This window comes from Myotis nattereri (assembly GCF_964212035.1).
Source record: "Myotis nattereri genome assembly, chromosome: 10".
NCBI classification, from domain to species: Eukaryota; Metazoa; Chordata; class Mammalia; order Chiroptera; family Vespertilionidae; genus Myotis; species Myotis nattereri.
Genome location: NC_138085.1, coordinates 73,380,595 through 73,404,024, shown reverse-complemented (window position 1 = coordinate 73,404,024; position 23,430 = coordinate 73,380,595). Strand labels below are relative to the sequence as shown.

Sequence of the window (23,430 nt, the reverse complement as noted above, 5' to 3'; positions counted from 1 at the left end):
CCCCCTATGGGAGCACACTGACCACCAGGGGGCAACTCCTGCATTGAGCATCTGCCCCCTGATGGTCAGTGCACATCATAGCAACTGGTCGTTCTGCCATTTGGTCAATTTGCATATTAGCCTTTTATTATATGATTTTTTTTCCTCCTCCTCCTCCTCCTCCAAGAATCTAAGATCCTTGAAAGTCTCATTAAATCCCTTGAAGCTCTCATGAAGATCCTTGAGTAACATTATAACCATGGTTTTGAACTCTGTATCCATTTCCTTCACTTGTGACGTTTCTTTATCTCCACATTTTGACTGCTTCCCTTGCTTGTTTCTATGTATTAGGTAGAGCTGCTATGTCTCCTGGAATTGGAAGAGTAGCCTTGATAGTGGGTGTCCTGTAGGGCCTAGTGGCTCAACCGCCTGCACACTGTCTCCTTATTTTTTATAGCACAATAACATTTATAACAAAAACTATAACAAATTGTAAATTATGGAAATTCCTCCCCACAGTTCTCATTTTTCTGTATTTCCCTCCAAGTGTATAAATGTTTCCATGTAATTATGTGCATAGTGTAGTAAAAATACATAAGCTGTTTTTTCACGTAACATTTTATTAAATATTTTACTGTTTTCCTACAAGGTCTTTATTTCTAATCATTTTAACAGCTGCCTGATGCACTGAGCATAAACACCATGACTTGTTTACATCTTCCTCAATAAAACTGAGGCTCTTTCTCTCTTTGTATGCATTCTCTTATTTTTTCTTAGAAAGGAGTGGTTCTATTTGTTGCCTACATCACCATCCTCTGTCATTCTAAACCTCAATATTGACAATTTCTTACCCTAAATGCCATTCTCACTTCCCTCCCTACAACCTTGGCTAAATCTTTCCTGTTTTAAAATGAGAGTAGAATCATCTCTTAAAAATGAGAAATCCAGTATTACATGAGGAAACAAGTAAAATAATTTAGCATTAGATCATTATAGCTGCAATTTCCAATCTCATCATTTCCATTAAAAAATTCTTGCCTGGCTCGTGTGGTTCAATGGTTGCACATCGACCTATGAACCAGGTGGTCATGGTTTGATTCCTGGTCAGGGCAAATGCGCGGATTGCGGGCTTGATCCCCAGTGTGGGGCGTGCAGGAGGCAGCCAATAGATGATTCTCTCTGATCACTGATATTTCTATCTCTCCCTCCCCTTTCCTCCCTGAAATCAATTAAAAAAATATTTTAAAAACATAATTCCTCGCCAAAGCCGGTTTGGCTCAGCGGATAGAGCGTCGGCCTGCGGACTCAAGGGTCCCAGGTTCGATTCCGGTCAAGGGCATGTACCTGGGTTGCGGGCACTTCCCCAGTGGGGGATGTGCAGGAGGCAGCTGATCGATGTTTCTCTCTCATCGATGTTTCTAACTCTCTATCTCTCTCCCTTCCTCTCTGTAAAAAATCAATAAAAATATATTAAAAAAAAACCAAAAACATAATTCCTCAATAAGTCACAATTTGGAAAAACGACTCTCTTTCCTTATGGGCAACAGGTAAATATTTCTTATCCATTGCCCTATTACTTATTTGGTAATCAGTTAAAGTATGACATCTAGTTCAAACTTGAAAACAACACTTTAAAAAACTTTTAGGTTACAATGATTTCATCTAACTTTTGTGTAGAGTTAGAAAAACATTTTACCTGACAAGGACAAACATGTTGGTTACAAAAAAACTAATTAAAGGACTAGTGCTATGGGTGAGCCTTTCTTTATTATTATTAGACAATGAATTTGTCCATAGCCACAGATTTATTTTGGACTTTGAAAATTAAGAGTACTTTGCAAGGACATAATAATGTAATGTTGCTGCACTTTTTATCAGAGCTATTTTATTTATTATAGCTAAAAGGATATTTGGAAAAACTTCATTTCCCTCTCTGCAAAGATTGTTTCATTTGAGAAAATCATGGAATAATATCAGGGAAAACAAGGTTGTAAGTACATCCATGAGCCTTAAGTTTTCTATTAGAATTCAAGCCAAGGACCCTTTCTCATGTCTATTTGATTTAAAATCCTTACTCGATCAATCCCACAAATACCTAGTAAGCACTGATCATTTTCCAGACACTGTTGTCATGGGGATGTAAAGTTGGAGACCAAGGTGCATCCCTCCAGGGCGAGAGTGAGCTGGATGTGACATGCCACGGGGCTGCAGAGGAGGAGCAGTTAATCCCACATGAAAGATTCAGAGCATCAAAGGGGATACGCAAGCTGGGATCTGAAATATGAGGCCTTTGTTGGAGAAGAGGGGTCAGGGGTTACTGGCATTTCAGTGACAGCTAACAGCATAAACAAAGACAAGAACTGTGTTAGTTTAAGATTCACTCAAAATGCACGTTACTCAACACAAGAGATATGCAAATTAAAAAAGATAACATTTTTCACCTATCAGATTGGCAAAAATTCGTCAGTGTCAGAACATGCGCTGATGGCAAGGCTGTGGAGAAACCGATGTCCCTACAGACTGCTGGTGGGATGGCCAAGTGGTGCAGCAACTGGGGCGTCAGCGATGTCTGAAAGGACCCGGCACAGTGGCGGGGAGGGCTGAGGAGCCCTGCGGAATGAAGGCGAAAGCTAGGCTGGGGTTCAGAGTGAAAAGCAACACGGTGCCATGATAAAAACCGCATCCAGCCCAGCCGGTGTGGCTCAGTGGTTGAGCATCGACCTATGAGCCAGGAGGTCACGGTCTGATTCCTGGTCAAAGCACATGCCCAGGTTGTGCGCTAGATCCCCCATAGGGGGCGCACAGGTGGCAGCCTATAAATGATTCTCTCTCGTCATGGATATTTCAACCTCTCTCTCCCTCTCCTTTCCTCTCTAAAGTCAATAAAAAAAAACTAAAATAAAAAAACAAACCTCATCAAGTAGGAAATAGGAATTAGTCATGTGCATTTTTTAAGCAAAATCAGGACATCCACTGAACTGTATTTTAAAATGACGACTCATATTTGCTTATGATTAAAAGAAATAATAAAACAAGCTGTATCTGAGGAGGCACCATCCTCTTCTTTAAACTGCCATTAGGCCATGAAGTAAAGCCACTAGGAGACCAGGGTCCTCAGGTTTTTTGGCGAAGAATTTTTCTGCTTTGCCTGAAGGAGGTGAACCATGGGGCTCTAGGGTAGGAGGGGACTGGGAGTGAATAGCATACTATGCTTATCATCCAGCTTCAACAATTCTCAGCAGAGGACTAATTTGTTTCATTTATGCCGTCTCTCTCCCTGCAACCTGGATTATCTTGAAGCAAATTCCAGACATATTATCTCCTGAATTAACCTTACTCCGATGCTTTATTATATGGACACCTCGATGCGTCTGAGGCTTAGAGCATTCTTGCAAGAGTTGTTTTGTGGACATTCCTTTTTATTTCACGTGGGAAAAAACTTAGGAGTAGAATTACTAGGTGAAGGGAAGGTGTCTGTTTAAGTTTAAAACAAACCACCAGGGCTTCTTCCAAAGGGGCTGTAAGAGAGTTCTGGCTGCTCCAAATCTTTGCCGTGATTTGGTGTCAGTCACTGAATTTTAGCTATTCCAGTAGATGTGTTCTGTTGAATTAACTTATAAATTTTTGTTGTTGTTGTTGTGTTTTTAAAACTATTAAACTACATGAAAATACATCCCTTATTTGGGTTAGTTTGTGAAAAGCAGGCAAATTGTTTTTGTAAAAAGTATCTGATGGTGTATGAGCTACCTCGAATTAAAAAAACACAAAACCGGTTATAGGGAAACACACCACATGGGAAAAACCCATTTTCAAAAAGAAACCCCAAACTCATTGAATTTAACTCCTGCTGCATGAAACTCTGTCCCAAGTCTCATTTTGTTGTTGTTATAGTCATAGACCAAACACAATTCAACTTTCCTGTGGATGAAGATAAGCTTCTTTGAATTTTCCAAACCTGCCATGTATAAAACCAGACTGAGTTTTTTTTAACAAAAATCTGAAGCAAGTGAAAAGCAACGATTAGGTTGTGAGTTCAAAGGCCTGACAATCATGACATAGGTAATTTGCAGAATCCTAGACAGCATTCTTAGAATTAACAATTAGAATTTTTAAAATATTCTTCAACATTTTAAACCATTATTCCAATACTAGAGGCCCAGTGCGTGAAATTTGTGCACTCGGGGAGGGGGGCGGGGAGGATGTCCCACAGCCCGGCCTGTGCCCTCCTGCAGTCCAGGGCTCTTGCAGTTCAGGACCCCTCGCTCCTTACGGCCTGCCAAAAGTGGAGGCGGGAGAGGCTCCTGCCATCACCGCTGCACTCACCTGCAGTGAGCCTGGCTTCTGGCTGAGCGGCGCTCCCCCTGTGGGAGCACACTGACCACCAGGGGCAGCTCCTACATTAAGCGTCTGCCCGCTGGTGGTCAGTGTATGTCATAGCGACTGGTTGTTCTGCCGGTTGTTCCACGGTTTGGTCAATTTGCATATTAGGGTTTTATTATGTAGGATTAGATTCTCATTATAGTACTCACATTGTAAGTAAATCAAAGATTACCTTAGATAATACCCCACACAACGGTCAACCATTGGTCAAATGTTGCTCTTCAATGGTACTTCTTTGTATAAAGTCTCCTTCCCATTCTGATAGTGCTTTACTTAATAGGAACTGCCATTTAAGAGCGGCTGGCGCCGCTCAGCCAGAAGCCAGGCTCACTGCAGGTGAGTGCAGCGGTGATGGCAGGAGCCTCTCCCACCTCCACTGTAGGCAGGCTGTAAGGAGCGAGGGGTCCTGAACTGCAAGAGCCCTGGACTGCAAGAGGGCGCAGGCCGGGCTGTGGGACATCCTCCCCGCCCCCCTCCCCGAGTGCACCTGATCGGTTTTTAGCCTGCCCTCCAGGTTTTTAGCCTGCCCTCCAGGTTTTTAGCCTGCCCTCCAGGTTTTTAGCCTGCCCTCCAGGAAGCTCCTGTGTAAACAGCTACATGGACATCAGACACAAGAGTACCTTCCCCCCAGTACTGTGGTGCCTTCATCATCGTCACCCGCTACAGTTCTGGAGGGTGTTTTAATGCCTGAAGGACATTTAACGCCAGGGTGTGTTTGGACAGCCTCGTGTTATCTGAAAATGCATATTCGGGGGGGAAATGCAAGCTATGCTTTATTAGAATAAACTGAAGCACAGAGATATTCTTAACACACTAAAAGCTGATACTGCTGTTTATGCTGAGAGAAAAACAGTCATGTCCAGAGGCTAACGTCCACAAAAACCATCAGCCAAGTGTGTACGATTTGGGAAGAATACCTCCTCAGAAGTTACTAAAAATAACTCTTCTATAATGGGTGCAACTTCAATGCTAACGCTGAGAATCTCTAAACAAACTATAAAAGATTGTTTGGAAGTCTGAATTCAGATAAATATGAATTCTGAACTTTCAATGTAAAAAGGGGTGTCTGTGTGTGTGTTTTTGGTTCTTTTGTGAATCAAAGTATCACAGGTCAGGAGGGTCTGTTCCTTTTATATTTTAACCTTCTATGTTTAAATAATTTCAGACTTACAGAAAGGTTATAACGGATTATTTAAAAATTCTACTTGCCATCAAACCAGATTCCTCAAATGTTAACACTGCAGTACAGATACCCTCTACCCTTATATTTTTATTTATTGTATTTATTTTTTAAAATTTTAAATGTTTTTTGTTGTTGTTAGTATCACAGATATCTCCCACTTTTACTCCCTCCCCCCACCCCGTCTCACCTCCCAGCCACACTGTATTTCTTAAAAACCAGAGTATTCTCTTAACTCAAATATCAAAATCAGGAACCTAACATTCACTGACAGAATACTATTATCTAGTCTACAAACTTCCTCCCGATTTTTCCAACTGTCCCACTAATGTCCTTTATGAGAAAGAAAACCCTGGCCCATGGGCTGCGCTCAGCTTTCATGTCTCTTTGGACCCTGTGGTCTGGAACGGTTCCTGTCTTTTTTCATCTTGCATGACCCTGGCATTGGTAAAGCCTGCAGGCCAGTATGTTTCAGAAACCTCTGCCCCAGGGAAGACGAGACCCGTGTGTGCTTCCTGGCAGGAGGACCACGCTGATAAGGGGGCTTCTCGGTGACCCTTACCCGGAGGCCACGATTCCCGCCCTGGACATGAAGCTCTGTTTCCTCCCCGACCCAGACCCTACATCAGTGATGGCAAACCTATGACACGCGTGTCAGAGGTGACACACGAACTCACTTTTTTTTTGGTTGATTTTTCTTTGTTAAATGGCATTTAAATATATAAAATAAATATCAAAAATATAAGTCTTTGTTTTGCTATGGTGGCAAATATCAAAAAATTTCTATGTGTGACACGGCACCAGAGTTAAGTTAGGGTTTTTCAAAATGCTGACACGCCGAGCTCAAAAGGTTCGCCATCACTGACCTAGATCCTTCACGGAAGCAGCCTGCGGAAGCCTGCGGAAGCGTGGTGGGGCGGGTGCGCCTGGGTCCTCGGTTCTGTGACGCGGCCCTTACCTGCTGTGGGAAACAGGTGCGGACTGAGTGCTCGGTGTAACCAAAAGACGGCCCTTCGAAGACGGCTGTTGGGAGCTTCAGCACTTCCTTCAGAAACTGGTCAAACTTGCTAAATACCATCAAGCCGTTGGAATCTGACATCTGGGAGAAAACATCTATGAGAACAAAACCAAATAAAGTCAAACTATAAAGAAATAGCAACTGTTTATAAATGGCTCTATGTCTCTTGTATCATTAGTAATGGAAAGTATCATGAAGTTAGCACGATTTTTAGTCATCATGGATTCTCATTTTTTATTAACATGGCATGGGTACTTTGTTGATGAGGCCCACCTACTTAATATTCGTCCTAAACATCAAACCCAATAACCACTCATGCATGTCTACCTATCTACTCTTTTTCAGTGTACAGAGCAAGATGATATATAATTTACATTTTTTTATTAAATTCATAGCAGCGTATCTTTATCCCTTAACATTTATATATGTATTTATATAAGACATATGCATGTTTGAGTGTATCACTATATTAGCATATCGGTGATGAGATATAAAAGAAATTGTATTATACTTGTATGTTTGTGTACTAATGATGCACTGTATCCCCATGACAGAATAAATAGGAAGGAAGCATACAGCATGTCAAAAATGTTCCATCTAGTGAGTTCCAAAGTAGAATAAAAAGAACCCAGATAGCCTGGCTGGCGTGGCTCAGTGGCTGAGCGTCAACCTACGAACCAGGAGGTCACAGTTCGATTCCTGGTCAGGGCAATGCCTGGGGTTGCCGGCTCAATCCCCACTGGGGGCATGCAGGAGGCAGCCAATCAATGATTCTCTCCCGTCATTGATGCTTCTATCTCTCCCTCTCCCTTCCTCTCTGAAATCAATAAAAAATGTTTTTAAAAAATGTTTCAAATTAAAGGCACAAATATTGGTTAAGTCATTTCAAAGGCTATCTTGACACTAAAACAAGAAAACAAGAGAATCAAAGAAAAAAGGGGAGTGGGCAAAATTACAGGAAGAAATACAAAAGAAAAGGTAGAAGCAGAAAGATCAAAATAAAAGGAAGAAAACCAGAAACACTAAGGCATGTTCCATAAACTAGAAAACCTATTTAGAAGGAACATTACAGAGGTAACAGCACAAAGCACCTTCAGTGGCAGGAAGATGGACAAACCAAGAACCACGAAGACACTGTTGCCCGGTAAGCAGGTAGAAGAAAGTGAACGGTCACTCAAATATTATTTGATATTACAATGCAGTGTTACAGCTCACGTTGTGTCTACGCTACTATTCAGCCACTTCAACTAGATGGAACATAGCTGAGAGCTAGAAAGCCAGGGGCAAAAGGATTCTCCAAACAGCCGCAACTGCCAACCACACTACAGAAGCTCAAGTGCTTCTCATGATATACGAGTAATCAGCATGCCCTTACTTTAAGTAGAATGCTAGGAGCTTGGTTACATTTCCTTTGTCAGTAGTATATCAAAAGTAACTCACAAGCAGAGAGAGATTTGTGGAGACTGGTAGACTGACAATACCATCACCTCTACCAGTGATAAGGACAACCAATATCACCATCGCCACCAACAAGCACAACAACAAACACTCAAGAAATGGAAAAAAAATACACACAACTGTCTGAAAACATGAGATGGGACAAATAACCCAAACCTCACAATTAGCCCTAAATGCACCAGAGAATGACATCCCTCGGAGATGAAAAGTGTTTAAATTATGATCAGAGAGCTCTGTTTAATACCAGAGGGCCAGACCTCATTTAAAGTGATTTCTGCCCTGGATGATTAAAATTTTAAAAAGTAGAGGCAAGCTTCAATACCTGAATATTTTATTTATGTTAATCACCTCATTCTCTAGCTAAGACATTATGGGACAATAAGAATAACAAGACAGTGACAGATGGTACAGCAACTATAACTTTGAACATGAAGGGGATAATAAAGCCATATTTTAAATCTGTCTGAATAACATAAACTTGGTAATGAGTGGCCGAGAACGGCTTGTAACTCCTCAACCCATACACAGTGTGCAAAGGCCTGGCATTCTGAGCGCAGCGGACATGTCACGTTCGCCTGGGCGTGCATACTTTAGTGCCGCGTGAATGCAGGTCAGTGTGCACCTCCCAGAAGTGCAAAAGCCACATTAAAAAAAAAACCACTAAAGAAAGACCAAAAGAAAAACAACCAAAAACCTGCTATCACTTAGGTACCTTCCAAATTGCACATACTACTAAAATTTCTACTTTCCACTAACAGTTCCAACAGAGAACTCAGTAATTTTAGGACTCAATCAACCATTTGTCCTTAGCAAAATCTTAGCACTTACGACGTTCCAGGTATCAGCTCTATTTAGAAATGTAATAATTCCAGAGACATCTAAAATGTGCATATTTATATATAATCAATTTTCTATTATCAACTAGTTTATTCAGTACTAATTAAAAGGCGATTTATATTCATTTTTTAGCCATTTTAAAAATGTTTATTTTTTCAATTACAGTTGACAGTCAGTATTATTTTATATTAGTTTCAGGTGTATAGCATAGTGATTAGACCAGGGGTGGGCAAACTTTTTGACTCGAGGGCCACAATGGGTTCCTAAACTGGACTCGAAGAAGGAGCTGCGGCCGTGTTTCCCTACGTTGCCATGTTAACACTGCTGCTGGTGAAGGAGCGCAGGGGAGAGCAAGAGAACCCTCCGCTCTTTGGGCTCTGCGGGCCGGATAGAACAGCTGAACGGGCCGGATGCGGCCCGCGGGCCGTAGTTTGCCCACGGCTGGATTAGACATTTATATAATTTGCAAAGTGATGCCCAATAAGTCTTGTACCTACCTGACACCATACATCAGTACTGCAATATTATTGCCACTACAGTAATACTCCCTATGCTGTACATTATATCCCCATGGCTACTTTGTAACTACCAATTGCACTTCTTACTCCCTTCACTTTTTTCACCCATACCCACACCCCCATGTCGATGTATATTCTTTACCTGGAATCATCATCATTAAAAAACAAAATCCCGCCGAAACCGGTTTGGCTCAGTGGATAGAGCGTCGGCCTGCGGACTGAGGGGTCCCGGGTTCGATTCCGGTCAAGGGCATGTACCTGGGTTGCGGGCACATCCCCAGTGGGAGATGTGCAGGAGGCGGCTGATCGATGTTTCTCTCCCATCGATGTTCTTAACTCTCTATCTCTCTCCCTTCCTCTCTGTAAAAAATCAATAAAATATATTAAAAAAAAATCCCAACTTTCTTTTTCTTTCTGTTTGAATGAAATATTATTTCATCTATATTATATTATCTTCCTCAGAAAAACACCATGCTAGAAATAAGAAATTATTAAGAGCCCGGCCAGCATGGCTTAGTGGTTGAGCATTGACCTATGAACTAGGAGGTCACGGTTTGATTCCCAGTCAGGGCACATGCCCAGGTTGCAGGCTCCATCCCCAGTAGGGGTCATGTAGGAGGCGGCCAATCAATGATTCTCTCTCCCTTTCCCTCTCCCTTCCTCCCTGAAATCAATACAAATATATTTTTAAAAAAGAAATTTCAGTCCAAAAAAGTAATATTACCATGTTAAAAAAAACTGAGAAGAGCACTTAAATATAACTATACTTTCCACTACCAAAAATTTGTTTTACATGGCAACTGTTTCTGAAATGCAGACAAACCGGGTAACAGTTTCACCAAAAAACATCTACGATCTTTCTTTAGAACATCAAAATCTATATCTAGTGAGCCATCTAGTTTTCCAACTTTCAATGTCATGATAACAAGTAATAAAAAGCACATGTCGGTGGGGGCAGGGGGGTAGAGGGATGGAGCAAAAAAGAAAAAAAAGAGGGAATTCATGAACATGGACAATAATGTGCTGATTGTGGGAGGAGGTGGAAGAGGGCATAAAGGGGATAAATGGTGATGGAAAAAATAAAATTAAAATTAAATTAATTAATTAATTAATTAAAATAAATTAAAATAAATAAAGAATAGAATAGAATAGAATATTACCCCTTGCCAGGGAAGTATAGATTTCACTTTTGTGAAAGATAATCTAAGCTGAGTTCTAATGCATGTAATGAAGTAATCTTGCCCAAAAGCTTGTACCTGAATCTGAAGTTTCTATATCTTTCAATTAAAATTTAAAAATGTAGGGCACAGAGGAACATCACGGGGACCCAATCATCAAAATCCAGTCTATGAGAAATGCTACAAGACAAATGACCCATTTTCTTCAACAAATCGATTCACAGGGTATCTCAACATTTCATTAAGCCCACAGCTTCTATCTTAACTCCCTGAAGTCTGACAGTTCCTTCCTCTACGGGTACCTGTATGATGGCGCTTTGATCACCTTACAGGACCAGCATCGTGGAGTATAACAAAGTAACTTAAAGCGGGGCTCTGAAGCTAGACAGCCTACACTGAAATCCCAGCTTCGCCCCTCAGTTAACGCTTCTATAAAATGGAGAAAATGCCACCTGCTACTCCAAGAAATTTTAAGGGTTCAGTGAGAAAATATATGTAAAGCATCTGGCACAATGCTTGGCATATCTTAGGCAGTTAGTAACTATCTAGAGTGAATGAATGAAAATCATAAGCAGAAAAAGTAAATAATTGTGCATTTCACCTCCTCTGATTTCATCTAACCACCTTTTTATAGTATCTAGTGAACATTAAAATGCCAAAATGGCCAATAGTCAGGGGAAAAAAAATAGGGAAGGTAATTGAAAAATCATACTGCCAATTTCTAAATACTAAGCTTGACTCCAAGGTGCTCAGAACAGTTTAATAGCAGCAAATACAACCTGATGAAGAAGGGAATTATTAAAAAAGGGCTGCCTGGCCAGTGTGGCTCAGTGGTTGAGCATTGACCTATGAACCAGGAGATCACGGTTGGATTCCCAGTCAGGGCACATGCCCAGGTTGCGAGTTCCATCCCCAGTAGGGGGTGTGCAGGAGGCAGCTGATCAATGATTCTCTCTCATCATTGATGTTTCTATTTCTCTCTCCCTCTCCCTTCCTCTCTGAAATAAAAAAAAATGTATTTTTTAAAAAAGAAAAGGGCTGACCTTTTACACACCTGGTGGAAATAATCAAATTTCTTTTCTAACTAAAAGCAATCAACATAATCATCTTCTAACACAATAAGTTTTAAAAATATGGAAAACATTTTTTAAAGAATTTTTAAAATGTCAACATTACTGCTCTGAATCTCAATTCTCTTGCTTTAAACTAAAAAACAAATAGTATACAAATTAATTCAACCAACTTTTCCATCTGAACATTAGGTGGCATAATTTACATACTCTGAGTCAGGTGAGTAATATAGTAGTAAAAAAAATAAAGATGTTCAATATAGCATCATCCAAAATTCTGAAAAATATTCATTTAAAACTGCTTAAAAGTTATAATTTGAAAATAAAGTATTTCAAATAATATGAAAATACTTACATCTCAATTTGTCCAGCATTTTTCCACCACACATAGTTGCTAACATAGCTTTAACTGAAAATACTGTCATTTTGCCTCGGCCCTCACTGAAAAAGAAATTATATTAGAAATAATTGCTATCTGGAACCACAATAGCAATCAAATGTATCACTAACCATTGAGCAGCCAGTAAATTGATCCTTTCCCTTTTCTGCCACATTACCTTGGATAGTTAGAAACCTTGGATTTTTTTTCCCTTTGTAGAATTAAGGCTTCATCTAGGCTAAGTGAATAATGCTAAAAATAAACCCAAATTATTTAGAAATGAGCTTTATAAACATTCTATAAGGCAATTTCTACTGGCTGTGTAGGCAGAGGCAACTGGATGAACCAGAAGTAAATTTCTCATCAACTTAGCCCATTAAGTCCACAACTGCGATGTTTTTAAGTATTCAAAACTAGGGCACCACTTGTTTTAAACCCTAAGTCAGAAATGTGTCCGTGCGTCAGGGCATTTTAACAACAGTTTACTGTTGTGTAAACCAACAGGGTGCACACGGCTATAAAGATTTTATAATACATTCATCTTTGTTTGTTTTTACTATGACAACCTTTACATTCTCATGTGTTTATTCTAAGAAGCTCAATCATACCTGTCTCAGGTCTTCCCATATCACAACTGTGAGAAAAGTGAAGGAGAAGGGTCAGGAATAATTCTTTCTAGGAACTGGAAAGATGAAATGGACAACAACATAGAGGAACTACCCAAAGTAACGCTGCACGGCACCTGTAGAGCCAAACTGTATCAGCAAGGCGCCGGGCCCTACACGTGCCTGGCTCCATCCACTCAACTACGCCCCGGCTCACTGCAGGTGGAAACTCCACCAGCCAGTTTGTACAGTCATCACAGGTAAGTAAACAAGGGGCTATTGTGCTAGTTTTACACAGCTGTGCTCACAAAGTGTCACAGCAACTTAGTAAAATAAATGCCTTTGTAATGATGAGGGCGACGTTATCTTAGTTTTATAAAGCAAGCGTCATCCTATTTATACTTACTAATGGCCCTATTACATTTACTATTTATATTAACTATATTTATATTATCCTATTTATATTTACTACGTGTCTCCCATTTTCTAAACCTTCTTTGTATACAGTAAGACCATACCTAAAAAAAAAAGGCAAATTATCTATAAGCTAGAAGGTCCTCAGCGAAAGCATCGCCATGAAATACCAATGTTTGTCTGGTTTTTAAAACTATTACATCTCATTAAATTTATTCATAACATAAAAGAGAAATCCCTACAACTAGTTAAAATTAGGATGGGGTATTTTAAATATACAGTTCTTTACAAATACAGATGCTGTCTTCCTGTCTTAGTACCTGGTATATGGCACCTGGAAATGATAAGGAATATTCCTATGTCAAATATCCCTGCATTATATGAGCAACACCAGTGGCTTTAAAGAGCATCAATTATGTTAAAATGCATGGATTCCTAAAATGATAGAGGGCTTTACAGTGGACATTTCCTTTTGGTCACAAACCCTCCAAATGTTGAGTCTACATTTAAGCAGACCCTACCTTATGTGACAAGTACTCTTCCCACTAACAAAATATTGAAAAAGGAAAAAACTCAGATATCTGTTTTCCCATCTTTCTTCGAAACGCAGACATGGGCACATGACACAAGCTCCACCAATAAGATGCACCACTCTGGACTCCAAATGTGATCTTTTAGATGTTGGAATTCCGAACAGTCCACCTGGAGGGGTGGCAGCTGCTGGAGTGGCCCCACGGGGGTGAGGCAGCAGAGACGGGGACTCGCGTGGCTGCACCTGCAGGCCAGCATCAGTGGTGTCTGGAGCTCAAGCAACAATATCTGTGCCCCGATTGGTGGCAGAAGGGCTTGTGAGACCATTTCTGCGTGACTTTGAGCTTTGTTCTTGGCGGCATGATCTTCAAGCCTACACTTTCCCAACACGCTCAGAGAGTCTTGAATACGACCCACATCCTTCTAATGAATTAGCCAGAGAGGGTTTCTACTGCTCATGACTAAGCACTTGGAGGAATGCAGTGTCTTTCCTGACAGGAAGGGGTCCAGAGAGATGAAGCAACAAGAGAAAACACCCCTGAAGGGAGAGGAGGCATGCCTGGCGGGCGGCCGGCAGAGTGAGAACGAAGGAGTGCTCACAAACAGAGCCAAGCCTTGCTGCACAGATAATGACATTTTTTAAGGGAAACGTGCTCAAACATTTCCTGCAGACACAGATTTCACGATGCAAGACTACCCAGGAAACTCCAAGGGGAAAGTAAAAATTAACCTTAGAAGAGATTTCCATAAAAGTCAGGATCCCGATTACATCGGGGAGAAGAAAGAGGAGCTTCTGGGGTGATGACAGCGTTCTAGTTCTTGGCCACTGTGGTACTTATATTTGCTTTATAACAATTCATTTTAAACTACACTTCATTTTCTGTATTTTTCTGTAGTTGTTTTCTATTTCTCAATAACAGCTGTTTTAAAAAAAATGAATCCTGGGAAAATAAAGGTTACCATTACTGGACAAAGGTAATGGTTTAAGGGAAAAATAATGAAGGGAGAACCTATAGGTTAAAAGACACTCAAGAGGCCCTGGCCGGGTAGTTCAGTTGGTTAGAGTGCTGTCCCGATACACCAAGGTGTGGGTTCGATTCCGCGTCAGGACATGTACAAGAATCAACCAATGAATGCATAAATAAGTGGAACAACAAATCAATCTCTCTCTCTCTCTCTCTCTCTCTCTCTCTCTCTCTCTGTGTGTGTGTGTGTGTGTGTGTGTGTGTGTGTGTGTCTTTCTCCCCCTTTTCATGCTGAATGCTAAAAACAAAACAATATTTTTTTAAAAGCAAAAACAAACCAGTACATTTTAAATTCTGAATACACCCAGTTGGCATATTATAGAATGGACATTGCTCACTTAGCAGCCTAATAACCTATGATTATACCCTTTACCTAACGGATTCTTTTTTCTTGAAAAAACTCATTCTTGATCCTTCCCACCATATATCCGAATGTGATCTATAGACACTGGCCAAGTTACATTTGAAACTAAGAGTTAGCTGCCCCTGGCCATGGCACATATAACCTCACCCGAGTCCATGTTTTCAGTGATTCCAAGGTAAAGTGCAGGTTCATACTAGAATCAATTCCCTTCAAACAAGATTTGGGAAAGATCTGATTTCATCAAAAAACATGACTCACTTAAAATTGGACCTGTGATAGCTCAGAGTTGATTAGTAGGTCAATATTTAAGATGTGGCACAGTGAGCAGTGAAGATTAACCCCCACGTAAAGACACGGAAATGAAAAGGTACACAGGTAATATCTGTCGAGGATGACAGGAGAGAGGGAGCTTGTTATTTTAACCCTGCCCAAACAGAATCGCTCCGAGGAGCGCTCTCCCTCAATAAAGAGAATGACTTTCTTTCCCAGACATCTCTGCATGATTCATTTCCATAGACCTATCATTTTACAGACTGACAATAAACCAAGCACATGACTTCTGAAAAGAGTTCTTATTTTCCAAAACTGAGAAAACACCATGATTACCTCTGGGCCAAGCTCAACAGACAGTGAGTCACCCTGAATAAACACCTGTGTTTGAACATGCAGGTAGGGACCTCAGAGGCCCCTGCAACCCTCACCTGTGCCCTCTGCATGGGAGCTGCTCGTTTCAGTTGTCAAGTCTCAAATTCTGCCTGTATTTTTTATATATTTTTAATTTCTTTATCGATTAAGTTATTACATATGTGTCCTTATCCCCACATTACCTCCCATCCCCCCCACTCATGCCCTCACCCCACTGCTGTCTGTGTCCATTGGTTAGGCCTATATACTTGCATATAAGTCCTTTGGTTGATCTTATATTTAAACTCACCTAATCTGGGCGATGTTTATAGCTTTGCACTATCTAATAAGAGAGCTTGTTATTCAAATTAACACATTTGAAAAACAAGATGATTTTTTTTACTTAAGAAAACAAGCTGTTTTTACATCTTTAGCAAACAACTGTGGATGCTGCCAACTATAAATTAGCACTCCTCTCATGAAAACAGAGTTCTATTTTAGAAACATTATTCCCAATTATCACATGTAGCTAAAAGTAATAAGAGCATTTCTCTTTGATTTTCAAAAACTCTTATTTTTCCAATTAATCCTAATTTACAAAACTTCCAGTGAATGGATTATGCAATAATCAGCTACAAATCAAGAATCCATTTGGCAAATATCAAAGAGCTTAATCAAGTAAAATCAACAAAAAATGTTATTCAATTTTATCATAATCGGAATGCCTGATAATTTTTTTTACCTGCTAATTTTCATTTCAACTTTATAAATATTTAATAAGAATCCATTGCTGCACTTGAGAAATCAAAGAAATACAAAGTAGAACCTCTGCTCTCAAGGATGTTCCATCTTACTAGTATTTGTGCACTTGTGAAGCAGGTCAGAGCAGTAGTCTTTAGAAAGGACTTACACTGAATAGCTCCCCTCTGAACTGTGATTCTAAGTTGGTAACCCTTAGCAAGAAAGTATGGAAGAAGAGCGATTAAGGAAGAAACACTCTTACTTAAAATTAAGGCCGGACTGGTTTGGCTCAGTGGATAGAGCGTCGGCCTGCGGACTCAGGGGTCTCAGGTTCGATTCCGGTCAAGGGCATGTACCTTGGTTGCGGGCACGTCCCCACTGGGGAGCGTGCAGGAGGCAGCTGATCGATCTCTCTCGTCGATGTTTCTGGCTCTCTATCCCTCTTCCTTCTTCTCTGTAAAAAATCAATAAAATATTTTTTTAAAAAAAAATTAAGTAAACATGTAAGGTACTAGCCTGTCGTAGGCAGCAACCATGAAGTTGAGGAGGAGGCTGATGGACTGCTCCACACTGATCTGGTGAGTGGAAGGCAGGCGCTTGTTCAGCTGGTAGTAGATGGATGAGATGACAGTTTCGAGGCGGGACACACTGATCTCAGTGCTATGGTCCAGTGTATTAAGGCCATTGTCTCGGAAGGCTTCGATCATGTTCCAGATATCAACAAGATGGACTGAAACACAAAGAAAATAAACTATCAGCAATGTAAAGTTTTAATTAATCAGAAAGACATACAAACTTTACATATAAGAGATCAGTGAAGGGTGGCAGAATGTGCCACCCCCAAATGCCACTTTGGCACAAGCATCCTTTTGAGCTAAAGATACTTGAAAAAAGTGCCAAAAGGGGCACTTTGACCCCCACCTTTTCTCCCTGACAGCCGGAAATAAAACTCCCAGGTGAAAGATGCCTTTCTTATTCCAAGGGGGGAAAAAACACTATAATCACAGAGACAGTGGATTGAGGCCAAAATTAATCCGTACAGACTTGTTAACATAACTCTTATCTTCCCTCTGTCTCCCCATATACACATTTTAGTTACTTTTCCACAACTGCTACTCTTTGCGCAACCTAGTGTATAAGCACATAGACCTCATCACTTCTTTGGGTCTTCATTTTCCTATGGGGCTCCCGTGCACATGTAAAAATGTGTATGTTTTTCTCCTGCTAATCTGTCTTGTGTCAATTTAATTCTCAGGCCCAACCAGAGATCCTGAGAGAGTAGCCGTGAAGTACTGACTCCTCTACAGTAGCCTCAAAAATACAGAACGCAAAATTTAACTGAACACTAAAGAGAAAAATTCAACAAGCTTTGAGGGAAATATTAACACACCTCTCTTAGTGAGAGCGCAAACAGACAAAAAGTAAGTACAGATAGAAAATTAAACTTTACAACAACAAAGTAGTAGTAATGAACATTATAGGAAGTATTGTCCCGATGATTAAAAAACATGCTTTATTTTCTAGAAAACACAAGACATGTATAGAAATTGACCTTATCTGAGTCATAAAACTAATTTCAACAAACTTCAAAGGATATAAATCATGTTCTCTGACCAAAATAAAACTAAGTTAGAAATCATTATCAAAAAGACAACTTTTTAAATTAACCTTATCTTTAGAAAGGAAGCAACACACTAAGGAACGTCCTTCATCTTACTAAGGGTATCTATAAAACACTGCATCATACATATTACTTGATAGTAAAAGGCTGAAAGCCTTTCCTCTGATAAGAAACACCCACTATTGCCCTGGTCCGTGTGGTTCAGTTGGTCGAAGCATCGCCCCATATATCAGAAGGTGGCAGGTTTGATCCCCAGTCAGGGCACATATGGGAGGCAACCAATCAATGTTTCTCTCTCACATTAATGTTTCTCTTTTTTTTTGTCTCTCCCTCTCCCTTTCTCTCTCTAAAATCAATTTTAAAAATTGAAATTAAAAAAAGAAATGCCCACTATCATCATTTCTATTGTACTTCAGGTCCTAAGAATATAAAGATGCAGTCATTATTGGTATAAATATTGGAAATAAAGAAATATAACTGTGATTATTCAGAAATGACTAAATTAGACACATAGAAAATAAAAAAGATTCTATGGATAAATTATTAAATTTAATATTTGAGTTCAGAACAATTGCTAGACATAGGTCAAGATATAAAAGTCATTGTATTTCTATGTATCGATAACAGACAATGAAATTTTAGAAGTATCATAAGTTATCAAAGATTTAGAGATAAATCCAATGAAGAATGTGCAACATCTCTACAAAAAAATCTATAAATATAATTGGCAGAAATAAACACCTAAATAAATGGAGGAATATACTATGTTCACAAGAGGAAATCTCAATATTGGAAATGTATCAACTCTCCCAGCTTGATCTATAGAGTCAATGCAATCCCAACAAAACCCCACAGGGCTATACATTAAAAGGATGAATTGTACTGTATGTTAATTACACTTTAAAAAAAGGAAGAAGAAAAAAATCCCAGCAAACATTTTTGTTTTATTTTCTTTGTCCTTAGCAGAAATTGACAAGCAGAGTTTAAAATATGTATGAAAATAAAACGTAAAAAGGCCAATCTTAAAAAGTAAAACAGAACAAAGCAGGAATACCTGCTCTACCTGATATCAAGACCTATTATAAAGTTGTAGTAGTTACAACTAGACAAACAGACCAATGGAACCCAGAGTCCGGAAGCAGCCCTCACATACAGACACTGCTATAAAGGTTCTTGTGCCTTTCTCCAAAGAATGTGAGGAAAAGGTGCTGAGCAGGGGAGAAAAAGGATGATTTTCCCCATGTAGACAGTATAGGCCAGGGGTGGGCAAACTTTCTGACTCGAGGGCCACAATGGGTTCTTAAACTGGACCGGAGGGCCGGAACAAAAGCATGGATGGAGTGTCTGTGTGAATTAATATAAATTCAAAGTAAACATCATTACATAAAAGGGTACGGTCTTTTTTTTTTTTTTTTAGTTGTATTCATTTCAAACGGGCCAGATCCGGCCCGCGGGCCGTAGTTTGCCCATGGCTGGTATAGGGACAACAGAACACACATGTGGAAAAAACTGAAATTTTTTTATGTAGGTTAAATAATCAAATGTTACAAAATAAAACTTCTAGAACAATGCATCTTTTACTTTACATTACTAAGGCCACTAGCCTGGTTATGACTCTCAACACTTCGCTTAAAGACTACCATTTCCCAAGAGTAATTATAGGAAGAATTATAAAAGTGGTAGGTTCTTTAGAACAGTGGTTTTCAAAGTTTTTTTTTTTTTTTTAACCACAACCCACAAAATTATATTTAAATCATAACACACACACACACACCCTGTAGACATATAAATTCATAAAAGTTCCACAAAATACTTTTTAGATTTACAATATAAGCTGGTTCCTGGTTTTTCTTTTTTTCTCTATTACATGCTTTAAATTCTGTCCAGAGTCACCAAAATAGTTTCATAAGCCATTAATGGGTCACAACCCACAATTTGAAAAACACTGCTTTGGGATGCCTATGACTTCAGTCTAGGATCGAACAGTCAACTCTTCAGAGAGCATTTAAAGCTCGGACTTTTGAGTAAGACATACAGTAGGGCAGAAATATTTAGCTGTAAAACTGGTTTGCCCAAGGCACGTGTTTATAACAAACCAGTGACCGGTGCACGGATTCATGCACACCAAAAGGAAATTAATTAGAAGGTGGCCAGCAGGCGGGACTGGGCAAGACGGGCCGGACATACCCTGGAGCCAACCTCCCACAGCCCATCCCCAGTGTCTGGAGTGAGTGGGGTCCCTCTGGCAGGTGGGGCCCTTTGGCCTGGCCTGCGGGGATCAGGCCGAAATCAGCTCTCTGACATCCCCCGAGGGGTCCCGGAGTGCAAGAGGGCACTCTGCAAAGTTGCTGTCGTACAGGGCGTGAAACACAAACCCAAGTGTGCAGTAAACCAGATTCAGGGCCGACAGTGCCCCGGCAACAACATCACCCACAGCCGAAGGTGGAATCATGTGGCGCCTGAAAGGAATCGGGCTCCCTCCTCTCTGGTTTCGGGGTACATCACCCAAGAACCGCCACTGCCAAGTCACTGCAACTCAGCAGCTCCTGCGTTGAGCGTCTGCCCCCCTGGTGGTCAGTGTGCATCATAGCGACCGGTTGGAAAGGTGGAGGGACATTTAGCATATTAGTCTTTTATATATAGACTAGGGGCCCGGTGCACAAAGATTCGTGAGGGGGGGGTGTCCCTCAGCCCGACCTGCACCCTGTCCAAACTGGGAGCCCTCAGGGGAGCCCTCTCCAATCCGGGAGCCCTGATGACTTAGGCCTACTCCTCGTGGTTCTCTGCTCTCTGTGGGGCCTGGCCACTCTGCGCCTGCTGTCCCAGGGGCTCTCCACTGCCTCAATCTTCTAGTTTTGTTATGAGAAGCTTTTCCTTACACAAGACAATTTTCTCGTATCTCCATTTTCCCTCTTCATGTTCTTCTCTCAGCTCAGCTGAAGACCCTTCTCCTGCACAGAGGCCCTCCGCAGGCAGGGCAGGGTGGAACGCCTGCGTCGTCGCCCTGGCAACAATGCAAGCATCCTGGCCTGGCCGCCGCCATCTTTGTCGTATCAATTTGCATATTCCTTCCTTATTGGCTATGGGCACTTCCATCTTTATTGCGGAGTGATGGTCAATTTGCATATTCCCTCTTTATTAGATAGGATTATATACACAGATGGCAAAACCAAGATTAACCCTTTTTGGTCCAACGTGGAGGCTGACTTGACAGACCAGGCGCTTAGGAACAGGTCCAATGTTGAGGCTGAGACACCGCAAACTGATTCAACATTCAATCCCATCAATTAATTTGGACCAGACTGTTTGAATTCCAAAAATAAAAGTGAACCACCAAGGGTTAAAGCTGAGGTGCTTCACCATTCTATGGCTAATGATCTTTCCATTATACAAAACAGTTTTTCATCAATACACACACACATATATGAGAAAAGGACAATAATTCTGCCATAAGTCAATTCATCTTCATGGAAATTAAGAGAAGAAAGATTTTTATGCATGTTATGTGTATATGTACACATTTATTTTTTTTTACTTATAAGTAGCAATTGTGGTAGCAACTGCTTATGGAAAAGGCTGATTGTTGTTATATTGTTTAATTGTTATTATATACTGTACTAGAGGCCCGATGCATGAAATTTGTGCAAGAGTAGACCTTCCTTCCCCCAGCTGCCTGCACCAGCTTCCCTCCAGCCGCCTGCAGGCACCTGGGACCCGGCCTTCCCTCTGGCTGCTGGCAGGCACCCAGGACTGGGGCTTCCCTCACACAGGGAGGCCCCGCCCACCTGCCACAGCCTGCCAGTCAGTAGCCTGGGCCTCCCTCTGTGGGGAGATTGTGGAGCCCCCCGATGGTTCGCCCCAATGGCCTGTGGCCTGGGCCTCTCTCTGTGGGGCTATCATGGGGCGATGGCCGGGCCCCCGACCAATCGCATCGCACCCGCTTTGGCTGGCCTGGCACCAGTGGGTGTCATAGCATGGTCCCGATGGTCGTTCAGATGGTCATCCAGATGGTAGTCCAGATGGCCGTTCTGCTGTTTGGCCGTTCAGTCAATTTGCATATTATGCTTTTATTATATAGGATACCTTCATCAAAATATTCTTTTCCTCCAGAAGCTGATATATTGTATTAATTCTGCACAAAATTTTTCATTAAAAAGTGACATGGAGCCGAAACCGGTTTGGCTCAGTGGATGGAGCGTCGGCCTGCGGACTGAGGGGTCCCGGGTTTGATTCTGGTCAAGGGCATGTACCTGGGTTGCGGGCATATCCCCAGTGGGAGATGTGCAGGAGGCAGATGATCGATGTTTCTCTCTCATTGATGTTTCTAACTCTCTATCTCTCTCCCTTTCTCTCTGTAAAAAATCAATGAAATATATTTAAAAAAAAAAAAAAGTGACATGGAGAAACACATTCCCCCTTTGAAGAACATAAGTAATATGCCAGCCTCAAAACTAGTTACATATTGAGTTTATTACATATTTTGAGGGAGACACAGAGTAAAGTGCCAACTTCTTTCCATTACAAAGTTTATATTCTGATACTTACGACAAAATAATTCCATTAAAATTACAATATGACTAAAAGATATTAAAATCTTTTATATTATTGAGAGTTCTATACGGCTATTAGAGAAATGACTTACGGTTGCATCGCTTTTGTACAAATCGTAATTTGCAAGCTGTTCTGTAAGTTGATAGTCGTATGACATCAAAATTCTGAGCACCTGAAAAAAGGGTAAATAAAACATGTTCAAGCGGACTTACCGGTTAATTTCTAAATGCTGGGAAGAGGCTCCGTTCCATTGTGTTGGCACAGGTTACATGTAACTTGCCAACTGAGTCTTCTGATAGAGCACAAAGGCAGGGGGAAGGGTTAGGGTACACTTCCTGTGTGCCCACTCCACACCAGCAGTTCTGCCTAATTACCCTATCGCTAGCCTACGCAAGCTCCGAGGCGAGGAACACTCATGAGGTGCGGGAACTGACTATATCTATTAGGAAGTGGGGATACGGTGGCGTGGTAGGGAAGACCCCAGCGTAGAGTCAGAGATGTAAATTCCAGCCCCGGCCTGACTGCCAACCACAGAACACGGCCGTCGCCACGTCACAGCCCTCTCCTCAGGCTCAGTGTCCTCCTCTGTACAACGAGGGAACCGGACCAGCTAATCTCCGAGCTCCCCTTCCAGGTCTGTGGCATAACAGAATTTCCAGTGCACTGTGCCTCCCGATCTAGAACTAAAGCTTCTTCCCCGCTACTTTCATCTGAGCGGGTTACGGTGCCTGCCTGAATGAATACCGCGGCAGACGTGCCTGCATGACTTCTGACGATGGGGACAAAAGGTGGTCAGCTTGCCCCTGCTCTCACGCTCTCGGGAAGCTGGTCCTGGGAACCCAAACTGGCTTTCCCTCTGTGAATGGGACCTCGGGGCCATCCCACGCTGGGCTCCTGCCTCCCTCTCCAGCGTCAGCTGAGCAGCACCGTTTTATAAGAGTCAAATGCTTTTAAAAC

The 23,430-nt window shown here is 41.2% G+C and overlaps 1 protein-coding gene across 7 annotated transcripts in view; it reads right to left on the bottom strand.

Moving 5' to 3' along the window:
- DTNB (dystrobrevin beta) overlaps positions 1-23,430 on the bottom strand; it is a 160,798-nt gene that overhangs the window by 117,972 nt on the left and 19,396 nt on the right. For 5 of the 7 annotated variants that reach the window (XM_081101373.1, XM_081101372.1, XM_081101370.1 and 2 more), the window contains exons 3-6: positions 22,565-22,645; positions 16,818-17,031; positions 11,974-12,059; positions 6,498-6,652 (exon numbers count right to left, since the gene is read on the bottom strand). In XM_081101373.1, coding sequence (XP_080957499.1) covers positions 6,498-6,652; positions 11,974-12,059; positions 16,818-17,031; positions 22,565-22,645 — 536 coding nt within the window. Of the gene's footprint in view, positions 1-6,497; positions 6,653-11,973; positions 12,060-16,817; positions 17,032-22,564; positions 22,646-23,430 lie in introns of those variants that run through there. The other 2 variants (XM_081101375.1, XM_081101374.1) reach the window with 2 other exon arrangements.